Consider the following 13,328-nt stretch of genomic DNA (forward strand, 5'->3'; position numbering starts at 1 on the left):
GGATGCTGTGACATAGTTTTCAGTATTCTAGAATATCACAGACACAATTCTATTTATCTCTGATTCTGTGAGTTTGGAAATTTTTGGACACATTCTAACAAAGGTATAAACTCTCTCTCTTTTTTTTAAAAAAGATTTTATTTATTTATTTGACAGAGAGAAATCACAAGTAGGCAGAGACAGAGAGCAGGAAGCAGGCTCCCTGCCAAGCAGAAAGCCCGATGCGGGACTCGATCCCAGGACCCTGAGATCATGACCTGAGCTGAAGGCAGAGGCTTAACCCACTGAGCCACCCAGGCGCCCCCAAAGGTATAAACTCTTAAGAGTAGATCTCTGTTTGCCTTGGGGAAAATTGTTTTGTGCTTTTACCTGAGTGACCATTCCAGGGGAAATGACAAGGTTGATTTCAGATTTTCTATTCTCCCAATACAAATAAGATGAGACTAAAATAAGTCCCCATAATGAGGACGTATGCTTTAAATTACTTTTCCCGCAGTGAAAACAGTCTGATAAAAACCTGCCTTCAATGGCAAGACAGGTCTGGTCTTGGGTGTGGCCTACTATCATGGAACAGAGTAAGCGTAACTAAGCATTATTATAATTAGTGCTATTGCCATTACAATTAACCCCAAATCTCAAGGTCTTAGCACAATTCTTTACTACCTGAGCTAATCAGCAAATAAATACTAAAAGGTACATCTACTTTGATTTTGTTCATTATTTGGAGTGGAAGGGAAAGTCTAAAAGTACAGAATATTGTTTTAGAAGGAGGTCATTTTGTTATATTAAAACATAACAACTTTAACAAATAAAATGAGATTTAATTTAGTATAATTTATTTTATTAAAAGGCCACCTTCAATGATTAACTAAGTCACTTAGATCAGAGGCATGAAGTAATATGGCTGAATGGGCCAGGACTACATGACATAGACAAACTGATCGGAAGAAGCCAGTGTGATACTTCCAGCTAAGTGACTGGAAGTATCCAGTTTAACAGAAACTGTTGCTTCTTTGTTCCAGGTAATCATCACCACGTAGGAACATGGTCCCGGTATTACCAGATTTTCCAGTTGTTCAAGAGACGGCAAAAGAGAGGTTTTTATAGGACACTTCTCTGTTTTTATATTTTGGCAAGTGGATCACATTAAAACAACAGCAACAAAAACACTACCGCTATCACCACTGTGTGAACCAAACAAAATCCATCCATAAGCCCAGTTCAGCCTGTGAGTTTCTAGTCTGTGGTCTGATTTAAATATTCTTTTCTACTGTATTTGACAAGTTCATACTGTTAAATATGGTGAGCATTCTTCCTTGCTATCTTGGTTATTGCACAAATTTTCTTAGCGATCCCTAGAAAGGAAATGTAAGCTAAGCCATTTTTCAGTTGCTCCCAAATTTTGATTAGAAGGGTCTAAATTAATTTGGTCAAACATTTTCATTACAAACTGTAGGTGTTGTGAGAGATACCATGTTTTGGTGACCATGCATATGTCCACATAACATCTGACTTTACAACTTAAATATAATGACTGTGGTTGGATCACCATAAAAACAATGTCCAGAGGTACTCTTGTACCCTGTCTAGGCCCAACACCATTCATTGGAACAGATATAATCTTCACACCAAAAGTCTATACTATTGCTAACGGGAGGTGGGAAGCTAAATTCTTAGAGCAAAATGAGATTAAACCCTTTAGAATGCTGTATAATTGTCTTAATGAGCCATCTTTAAAAAGCAATTATAGTGCACTTTCAGCAGCTTCTTTCCTGAACAACAGTTGTGATGAGACCATCTCCCATGGTAATGGTTTAATATTATTTCTGAAATCAGTCTTATTTGAGGAATGTGGCATGAAAAGGTCTGATTACTAGTAAACTTATTTTCCAATGTGTCTCTTTAAATGAGAAAACTATTGCCATTTCAAGCTACATTTGTGCATGTGTGCATAAAGGTTCCTTTGGGGTGAATTGTAACATAAAGGCACTGCTTTGAAACTCATTAGTGGTAAGTTGGCTTCCTTAGGCACGGAGGTCAAGTTTCAGCATGAGTTATGTAAAAATAAATAATATAAAGCAATGATAATAATGGTAATTACAAATTGCTCCCAAAGAAAACATTCAATGAAATGGTTCCAAATGTGCATATATTATTATTTTTATCATGTGCTTTAAAGTAAGATGGAGCCTAATGTACTGTGTAATAATGAAAGTATATGAATTAACACCTAATATCATCAGTATGGAAATTTTCAAGTTATAAAACAGTGTTAGAAATGAGGGGGGGCTGGGGCGCCTGGGTGGCTCAGTGGGTTAAGCCGCTGCCTTCGGCTCAGGTCATGATCTCAGGGTCCTGGGATCAAGTCCCGCATCAGGCTCTCTGCTCAGCAGGGAGCCTGCTTCCTCCTCTCTCTCTCTGCCTGCCTCTCTGCCTACTTGTGATCTCTGTCTGTCAAATAAATAAATAAAATCTTAAAAAAAAAAAAAAAAAAAAAAAGAAATGAGGGGGGGAAGCACCATTTTTCCTTACCGATCTGCAAGTATCACAGACACAGCCTCATGTTAATATCAGAGACTGTCCGAAGAGACGTGAACTCCCCCGACTCCAGCCCTCTGCTTCGTATACTAAAGACATATTGAACATTTACAGCTTGCAAAGATGACTTGCATCTCTACTAAAAGCACACAATGACACCTGGACAGTTTGGGGAGAGAAAAGCCTGAAGCAAGAGATGAAAATGGGGCTCTGACCTTCCTCGCATATTTCTCCTTTGTAGCCTGGCACACAGATGCAGACTCCCATGATGCAGGTGCCGTGACCGAAGCATGTTGGGTCGATGCATTGCTCTTCTGGAACGTCGCACTCTGGCCCCTTCCAGCCATTTCGGCAGACGCAGTGTCCTTTCTCGTATTCTCCATTCCCGCCACACAGCACAGGGCACGAATCTGAAGGTTGGCAAATGAACTTGTAGTGTTCTCAGAAAGCTTTTAAAATCTCCGAAGGGTCAATTCTCTATTGATTCTTGTATAATATTTCAGGCAAAAATTTGTATTATTTTTTCTGTCTTAGCCTTTATTAAATAGGCAAGTGTCTGGTATTGCTAACAGAATTTTCCTTATAGGAGTGGAGTAAGGATAAGTGACAAAAATATAAAAATTATGTCAGGAATTTGCCTTTGATTTCACCTATTATTATTATTATTATTTCAAGCTAGGGTTTTTTCCTCTTAGGCCTTTTCTTCCTCAGACAGATTTTTCCACTTTTAGAAAGAAAAACCCCCAAAGTGTAGAAACTGATAAATAGGGAAGTTATTCATATTATAAAATGTTATCCTTAAAAAGTTATACATTTAAATAGATTTATGCTGGACAGATGTCTACTCCCATGACACCACGTGCAGACCTTTATTAGAATACTTTGCTTTGCCAATGTTGGTTCCCTCTTAAAACTATGGGCTCTTTGAGGGCAGGGCCTGAATCTTTTGTCTTATTCAATTTTTAATACCAGCCGTCATCTTTATTTCTCATCCCCAGACTTGCAAGACCTATCATGCTCCTGGGAAGCCAGCAAGTGCTATAGAATTCTCAGCTGTGCAGAATTTAATCTAAGGAAACTGAGTGGCTGGGAAACCTGAGATTAAAGCATTAGCAGACTGAGAACTGTAAGAATATACTGAAAATGAGCAGAAAGCATCTCTACGGTAATAACTGTAAGCCTATGGGGAAACACAGTGTGACATACCTAAAGCTTTTCAATAATTAAACTTTGGCAAGTCTAGGAAACAGTAAAGTTTGCCAAGTTTAACTTATGGCTCGCCAGTTTTTACTTTCTAAGGCTACTTACCGGTTTGGTGACTGCCTGTTCCTTCTGGTTTACATGGGTCTGTGTATAAGCAGTTACAGATGTCCTAGGTACAAATTCCACCTGTTAGGCAACCCTGACTATTTCACCTCTTTGAAATTGTTACTTTGCCCAATAAACCGGGAAAACAGTAGATCTGCCTCACCGGGCTATCACAGTAAGTATGAATCTGAAGAGGTAACAGAGTGTTTAGAACAATGTCTGGCAGGGTAAGTACTCAGCTCTTGGTTGTGGTGGTGGTGGGGGGGTAGATGCTGCTGCTGCTGTTGTCACTACTACTGCCACTTCTCTTCCTCCTCCTATTGCTACTGATCCTGAGTTCTCAAAGGACACATATTTCCCTAAACCAACTGGAGTAACAGAGCAACATTACCTCTTGCACAGTCAGGCCCAAGGAATCCTGGAAAACAATGACAATGGCCAGAGATACACTCTCCATTTCCATTGCAATTGGTTGAGCAGTCATCCATTATTTCTAGTAATGGAGAGAAAAAGAAAAAAAAAATGAGTAAACGTCAGGCTGTAGTGTCCTTAATTTTTTTTTTTTTTTAATTGCAAGAACTCTGGGCTTGTAACGGTCTTGCCCTGTACTGTCTTGGAGCACTTACTATGTAAAATCAGATGCCAAAGATTTTTGCAAGATGTCACATGCAGTACCAAATTATTAAAAGGGCCCTGAAATTGCTGAATTAGCTCTTCAAGAGTGAAACTAAAAACCAACCCTTATCTCTAAAGTACATAAAGGGTCTAGATGAATTGTATTCTTATGAGACATTCACAACAAAGCTAAAAATGTCCTAGGATTATAGGACATTTCTCAAAAGCGAAATGGGCTTAAAATTGCAACTCAAAAGACTCAAGTCTACTGTTTATTTTTCTTTTTTTTTTTTTTTTTTTTTTTTTTTTTTTTTTTTAAAGATTTTATTTATTTATTTGACAGAGAGAAATCACAAGTAGTCGGAGAGGCAGGCAGAGAGAGAGAGAGGGAAGCAGGCTCCCTGCTGAGCAGAGAGCCCGATGCGGGACTCGATCCCAGGACCCTGAGATCATGACCTGAGCCGAAGGCAGTGGCTTAACCCACTGAGCCACCCAGGTGCCCCTACTGTTTATTTTTCAAATTTAGGTTGTAGCAAATAAAAAATTTTTTCTCTAGTATCTTAAAATGTTTGATCTACCATCTTGACAGCTTAAATATGATAATCAGTATTTCATTTTCATTAATAAGTGACAATGGAAGGCTTTTAAAGTAAGTGTTCATATTAAATTCACCACCACTAAAAGCATTAGAACCTAAGTATTTTGTTGAGAAATGCTTTCTTAACTGTAAATGCTTATCAGTTCTCTGCCACTAATTTCCCTTCAATCCATTCTTAGAGAAGAATAGGCTTCAGGGGAATTGAGAAGGCTTTGAAGGTGCCCATAGGTAGTTCTGGTGACATAAAGATGTACAGTGCGATAGAACTTTGATAAGTCTTGTGGTAAGTAACTTGGCTGAAAGGGTATGATGTTACCCAAAAGTCAGACGCTGACAAAAATTATTTCTAGTTTAGAATTGTATTTGAATATAATAAAATCAAATTCCAAGTCCATGAACTATTACGGCATGTATGCTTTCTTCTTTCAGTTTTTTTTTTTTTTCTTAAATAATCTTCTCATTACTCCTTCTAGAAGTTTTCCATACTTAGCATTCTTGGATTCAGAGTTTTATGTTCTGGCTCATTAAACTCATACTTCTCGTATGTACCAATTTTTCCTTTTCAATCCGAATTATCTACTTCTTTTAGTTTCACCTGCATAGGCTATTTCCAATTGGAAGGAGATATTCTAGGAAGTGGTCTTGGCATCTTCCGCTCAGCTACGAGAATTTATAATGAGGGTCGAGAAATAACATTTCTTCAATTGTGGCCTTTTGACCACCTGTATCAGGAGGATCACCTGAGGCACTTAAAATGCAGAAACCTAGGCTTCATTCCAGATTTACTGAATCTGAAGGATGCAGCTCAGGTGACCCTGCAGATGCTCATCGTATTAAAGCACTGAGAACCAATGCTTCATACAGTAAACTTCCATAGTTAGACAACTGCTGATGTAGACTTCGAGTTCTGCCTTGGGTAGAATAAAACAGGAAGAATGTGGTATCTAGTTTATTTGCGGAATTCTTAGAAAGCTGAGAATGAATCCAGTGGCAGAGGAGATTCTTCTTCTTTCCCCCATGTGAATATATCACATGGCTCCTCGCAGGTTTATGATAATCTGTTCTCTGGTCCCTGTGTTTGAAAACTGAACTGGATAAGAAACTTATATGTGGCATTTGCTGAACTACAGCTGGTCTGGCAGGAATGGAGCATTTGACAAAGAGCTATCCATTTTTAACTTATTAAAACATTAGTTATTTTCATAAAATCATTAATTTATTTAAAAGGTCATTATGAAGAGGCACAGAGTTTTTTTCATTCAGAGATGGAACAATCATTTCTCTATTTTCTACTTAATCCATCTTTCTTGTACCAAGCTATAGTGGCACTTCTTAGATCTACATTTGGATTTCCCCTGCCCTGGATGGTTAATAGGAGGCCATGGAGGACACATTCAAAGGTAAATACCGTTGAATTCAATTTCAGACAAGCTCCTATTGACAACTTTATGGAAGTGGCCTTGTGGGAATTTAGCTATTGTAGGAAAAAATGTTTAATAAAGTTTGCTATCAAAATAAATAAAAATCCCTCCATCTTATTGACTTATCTAAGGTCTGTCCCTGTTGCACAGAGCTTAACACCAGCAATGCAAGTGCGAAGAGAAGTCAATATGGGGAGGTTCTGGAAGCTGCCACCTCCACCAGGTCTGAAAGAGACACTGGGAGGAGGGTGGCTACAGCAGGAGCATGTAAGTAACCAGAGGTGAAAAAGAATGTGTTTTTCTATTTACGTTGGCCTCGGTGAAATCTTGCCTTCTGTCTTTTTAATCTTACTTCAGAATCACTTCCTTGACTGCACTTCATTAGACTTGAGAAGGATTTTAAAGGTCTGTGCATAAAACTCTGTTCTTCTAGAGTCTACAGCCCCTTGGTATCTGCATCTGCACTGATGATGGGTTTTGCTTCTGGCAGGTTTTCTTATGGGAGAAACTAAAGGTAATGAATAGTCTGATGGAATAATTTTGGTACAAAGGGCATGGGCTTTGGAATCAGACATACTGGATGTCTCAAATTTCGATTTTGCCATTTGCTGGCTGTGAGAGTCTATCACATTATTTACTCATTCCAAGCCTCCATTTTCTTATTTATTATATAAATATCACTACACCTATACTATCAGGGTTGTGATGAGAATCAAACAAGGTAACTGAATGTAAAGCATCTGGTACAGTGCTTGGGGGCAGAATGGCACTCCATAAGTGGTATATATTATCATGTTACAGAGCAAGTTGGCTAAAGATTAGGGGATATTGACAACTCTGTCTACACTACTAGAAAATAATATATATTAATATAGGCCAGCAGCTAGCCTATATTAGTCATTCAATAAATGTTGGTTGTTAATACTGTCCTGATCCTTATTAGTAGCAAACCAAATATAGTTAAGATCAATCAACTGATTCTCACATTATCATGAGAGAATGAGTAGCATTTAGCATAGCTAAATGCATACAAACCTTTAATTGTTTAATCAAATATATTAGCCTCTTTTTACTCTAATTAAGATAAATTATAAAAACAAAAAAATGGGGAGAATATAGAATAAATAACTTAATACCTTTCATTTTTTTTTTTCAGAAATTTACTTGGAGTCTTTTTAAGTGGAATTGCAGAATTTTTTCTGTTGCTTCAGGAGAAGTAAAAACAAAAAATGAAAAAGCAAATACTTTGTTGCATAGGATACTGACAGCTTGATATGTGGATAATAGGAATTCTATCTCAAAGGTTAGCTTCTTTTTGGGGGGAAGTAAGGGAGGGGAAAAATCTTCAAGCATGTTTCTGGGTCTATTGATTTTTGAAAGGTTAATAGTTGGGTTAGTGTTTTAAGTTGGGCTTATTGGTAAGGATACCAGGAAGGGAGAAAATCTTCACAAATGTTTTAGATCTTCTAACTACTTGACTTCTTAGGAGAAACTCAACCTCTCATAACTCATTGGCATTTGCATGATGAGAATTGGGCCTTGACAGAAAAATACCACGAAAGGTGTATCTATTAAATTTGCTCCATTAATTCTGTGAGCATTGCAAAATAGTGTCATGACTTAAAATATTTTTTTCTATTTTAACAAATACGTTGTCTTTTGAAGATGCGAAATCAGTGGAGTTTTTCTCTAGGGGAAAAATCATCAGTGGATTTTTATAGCCTTTCTGATTACTTTAGAGGAGAGTTTTTGATAATCTTATGGCTAGAATACCATTTTCTACTGACTCAAGGTCTTCAGCATCAAGTAAAAATAGAATGTAATTGTTATAAAGAGCAGATGGTATATCTATTAACAGTCAACACATCTTCCTAAACATATGGTTGAACAGGTTAACTAAAGGATAAAGTGGTGAGAGTTGTATAGGAAACTGACAGCTGTAAAATATTTTCCCTTCTTTTTAAAGACATGTGTTTTAGGAAATATCACACAATAAAATACTGTGTGATGTTTCCCCTCAGGGCTCAAAAAGTCTAAAAGAAAGGACGTTGAGTGACCTGTTATTATCCCTGAGACTCTTCTCTAAATACCCTTAGGTTGTGTTTTGAAGGCATCGTCGTTCTAGAACCAGCTGTTCTAAAGAAGAACTAGACTGATGCTAGTTTTTCCACTTCAAAAACCTTTTATTGCCTTTTCTTTTCCAATAGCTCTTGAGTTAACAGAGATTTTCTTGCTTACTCCCTATTTCATTGAAGTTGTTCATCGATGCAGCCCTGGTAATATTATCATCCAGGTAATTATTCCTATTGAAAACATAAAAAAAAGGTACATGGCAAGTATTCTACAGTAGTGGTGCAAATAATGGAGCATTTAAAAAATCGTAATCAGCATTTAAACAACATTAATGACAACAATAATAAAAGTCTTTCTCATAGTGACCTATCTTGAATAAGGACTTTAAGGTAAAATGAGCAGTGAGTTTAAACAACATCTATATTACTTTATTTTTTTTTTAACATCTATATTACTTTAATCACTCATCTCTTTCTAGAACTATGCTGTTAATTCAATATAATAGTCAAGGCAGCTTACCGATTGCTGTGGTTAACACAAACACCTGCTCCATCTTTTTTCCATCATTGTAAAATGCCAGATACCAAGGCCCTTGGTCCATATACTCTATGAAACCGGTCTCCTGCAGTGAAGTTAAGATCAGGTTCCGAGGCGAGTGCTGGGTATCATCAGAGCCCTTGGAGTCCTGCTTGACCAGTTGTTTTCCATCCATCAGTTTTACAAAATCAAACTGGAACAAATACACACACAAATATAAGCCACTACTTTTACTTCTAGACTAATGAAAAACATTAACTTAAATTGCCCTATTTCTACTTCATACTTCTCTGAGGAATGCAAAAGAAGAGTTATTCTTTCTTAAGTATACTCAAGCCTGGTTCTGAAAAAAAAAACCCACTATATTTATAAATATCATAAACCTTTCAGTTTATGTATTTATTAGTATTCAAAATAATTGTCTAAAAATAAGTAAGCCAAGGAATAGAAAAGAATCTTATTTAGTATTAGGCAAGAGAATCTTGGTATTTTACTGAAGTATCAGACAAAAGATATTCGAAACCACACATTTCCCTAAAAAATGTGACCATGATCTTCTCTACAAATTCAAGAATTTTATAGTTTTTAAAACAACTAAACAATCTAAAATTTGAGAACATTCATCATAATTTACTACCTTTGTGGTAGCATATTTAAATATTCAAAAGACTCCCTCCTTTTTTCCCCTAATCAGTGGACAAGCACATGGCACACATTTCCTTGGGCATTTTTTAAAAGGGGGTTACATTTGAATGGCATTCTAATTCCCTGCCTATTCCCATCCAGAAGGTAAGGTTTGGACTGAAGTCATATCTGTTGAAAAAAAAAAAAGTAATCCCCTCTTGGTTATGATTCCTTATGCTACTTCTTAGATGAAGCAGGGCCCCAAATGGGTTCATGCAAGGAAGAGATAAGGAAAAAAAGAGAGAAATCAAGTGGCTAACATTTATAGAAGAGCTTTGTAAACCATAGAAGAGCTTTGTAAGCCATAGAGGTTTTACATATTTCAGTTATTATTAACAATAACAAGAAAAAATTTCTACCTCTAAGATAAAACCTCCCCTTTGGACTCATTTCCTTTATTGATTTGCATTCTTCTTGGGACAAAGGGTCAAGGCCATATGGAGCCAGCCAAGGGGGGGTGTGGGCCCAAAAGCTAAGTAAGATGAGGGGGCAGGGACAGCTCATGATCATCCTGTTCCAGGAAACAAAATTCAAATTTCAAGAGTATTTTTTTAAACTTTCTTTCCTGAATTTGCTCACTAAATGCTATTGCTTATTTCTCAATATCATTCTTTTTCATTCCTTTGGGTGTGATTATTTTGGATATTTGCCAATTACAAACATTGTCTGCCTTTACCTTTGACTCCCACACACTTTGCGACTCACAAACCCTGAACTAATCATCCCACCACCCTCTAAAAAGGGTCAAGAAATACCTATAACATCAAATACCTGAGTGTGTGTAGGTGGAATGTTTCTTCTGCCATAAATTCCCAGCAGAGAGTCCTTGGCTAAAGAAATATTGAATTTCAGATATATAGGATGGTGGATAGTAATCTGGAAACGCCAGAATAAGCCGGGTGGAATGGTCTGCATGACCTGTGCACCAATGTCAACTTCTCCAGTGTCTATCGCCCGTCCCTTCTGAAACACTGGTTTTAAAGGTAAAGAAAATTGCATATAATATTAATTTATATTTATATAATATTTATTTTATATATTATATAATTATATATTATGTATATAATTATATATTTATTATATATTAACTTATACTTATAAGTTAATGGTTTTTAGTTTTTCAGCACAAATATATGAAAATGACTTACTAAACTCTTTTTTCCTCCCTCCCCTACCCATATTTCAAGACTTTACCCAAAATATCTTCCAAGGAGCCCTCCCCAACCAACCACTATACCAGTCTCTTCCTTATCTTGAACTACTATTGCATTTATTTCCATCATTTGATTCATTTTAACTACTATTTACTGAGGTGGTCTGGGTAGCAACAGGAGATACAATGATGAACAAGATGCAGTTCTTGCTTTCAAGGAGCTTTAAATATATGAGAGAAAATAGGACAAGTGTATAATAACTATGTGGTAAAGGAAGATCAGTGCTCTGGGTATTCAAAGGAGTAAAGGGTATTTGGTTGGAGGATACTCCTCATTCTTAGCTGTCTCTATGCCTTTTATCTTCCTTTATTTTTCTTCTTAGTGCTTATCACCCCCTAACATACCATATGTTTTACTAGTCTATTACCCATTTTCTCCCAATAGAATATAAGCTCCATGAGGCTGTGGCTTCTTTGTTCCTTGTTTTATCCCCAGTAATTAGAGGAATGTATGCAAACAGTATGTGCTCTGTACATATTTATTCAATGAACAAATGAATGAATGAATGAATGAGAAAAGGGTATTTATGGGAAGTAGTGCTGAAGATGGGCCTTAAAGGAGGGAGAAGATTTCAACAGAGCTATTGAGAAGAATGTTCCACTGGGAAGGAACGTCTTGCACCAAAACAAAGAGAAGAGAAACTTGTAAAGCTATAGTGGTGGCTATGTGTCTATGGAGAAGAACAGTTAGAGATAGGGCTGGAAGGAAAGGATGGCATCATAGGGCCTTGCATGCCAATCCTGAGGGTTTATCGAGTAAAGATGGAAAGCCACTAAAGGTTTTTAAGAAGAGGGGAAATATTTGGGTACATTAGAAAGACTAATCTTGAGGCAGAAAGTGGAATCATCTAGAGCCGGGAAACACAAGGATGATAGAGAATTATGGATCAATAATTCAGGTGAAATGACATGAAGATCTAAATTTAGGGTGGGCTCAACAGTTTACATGGGATAGTCCATTCCAGGCAACTATAGAATAAGCAAGTGGGACTACATCAAACTAGAGAGCTCTGCACTAAAAAAGAAACAATCAGTAAATTGAAAAGGCAACCTACAAAATGGGAGAAAATTATTTGCAAACCATGTATCTGATAAGGGGTGAATATCCAAAATATATAAAGAATTTATACAACTCAATAGTAAAGAAGCAAATAATCCAACTCAATAGCAAAAAAGCAAATAATCCAATATAAAATGGGCAAATGACTTTTTTCTAGAAAAGACGTACAGATGGCCCATAGGTATAAGAAAAGGTGCTCAACATCACTAATCATTAGGGGAAATGCGAATCAAACCCATAATGAGATAACACCACATATCCTGTTAGGCTGGTTATTAACAAAAAGATAAGAAATAACAAATGTTGATAAGGATGTGGAGGGAAGGGAACCTTTTATAACCTTATACACTGTTGGTGGTTATGCAAAATGGTACAGTTGTTTTGGAAAAACAGTATGGTAGGTCCTCAAAAAATAAAACTACCATATGATCCAGCAATCTCACTTCTGGGTATATATCCAAAGGAACTGCAATCAAAATCCTGAGCAGATATCTACACACCCACATTCACTGCAACAATACTCACAACAGCCAAGATATGGAAACAACCTAAATATCCTTTGATGAAAGAGTGGATAAAGAACATGTGATGTGTATATTATTTATATACATATATATACACATAATATACAATACATATATATATAATACTCCATTGTGTATATATACATGAAATATTATTCAGCCACTCAATTTAAAAAAAGGAAATCTTGCCATTTTCAACAACATGGATCAATCTGGAGCGCATTATGCTAAGTAAACCAAGCGAAACAGAGAAAGACAAATACTGCATGATATCACTTATGTGTGGAATCTATAAAAGAATAAAAGTCAATTTCATAGAAACAGAAATTAGAATGGCTGCCAGGATTGGAGGGAGGGGGAAATGGGGTGATGTAGGTCAAAGGGTACGACTTTTTAGTTACTAGCAGAGCTCAGACAATCTAACGTAGAACATGGTGACTATAGTTAATAATATGGCATTATATACTTGAATGTTTTTGAGAGTAGATCTTAAGCATTCTTACCACACCTAAAAAGTTAATTATCTTCACCTTTTTAATCATTTCTACATTGTATAGGTTTATGAAATCAGCATGTTGTATACTTTAAATATATACAATTATACTTATTAATTTCTGCTTGATAAAATAACAAAATCATATATTACTGATAACTGGGTTATCCTAAAAAAATGAAACGAGATGGGATCAGGAGGGAGACAAACCATAAGAGACTCTTAATCTCACAAAACAAACTGAGGGTTGCCCGGGGGGAGGAG

At 36.5% G+C, this 13,328-nt stretch overlaps 1 protein-coding gene across 4 annotated transcripts in view; it reads right to left on the minus strand.

The window, feature by feature from the left end:
• The window catches only part of TENM1 (teneurin transmembrane protein 1), an 801,117-nt gene that overhangs the window by 246,372 nt on the left and 541,417 nt on the right, over window positions 1–13,328 (minus strand). For all 4 annotated transcript variants that reach the window (XM_059156967.1, XM_059156964.1, XM_059156965.1 and 1 more), the window contains exons 9-12: window positions 10,546–10,745; window positions 9,073–9,283; window positions 4,238–4,339; window positions 2,754–2,948 (exon numbers count right to left, since the gene is read on the minus strand). In XM_059156967.1, coding sequence (XP_059012950.1) covers window positions 2,754–2,948; window positions 4,238–4,339; window positions 9,073–9,283; window positions 10,546–10,745 — 708 coding nt within the window. The remainder of the gene's footprint in view (window positions 1–2,753; window positions 2,949–4,237; window positions 4,340–9,072; window positions 9,284–10,545; window positions 10,746–13,328) is intronic.

The sequence above is a fragment of the Mustela lutreola genome, chromosome X (assembly GCF_030435805.1).
Source record: "Mustela lutreola isolate mMusLut2 chromosome X, mMusLut2.pri, whole genome shotgun sequence".
In the NCBI taxonomy this organism is placed as follows: domain Eukaryota; kingdom Metazoa; phylum Chordata; class Mammalia; order Carnivora; family Mustelidae; genus Mustela; species Mustela lutreola.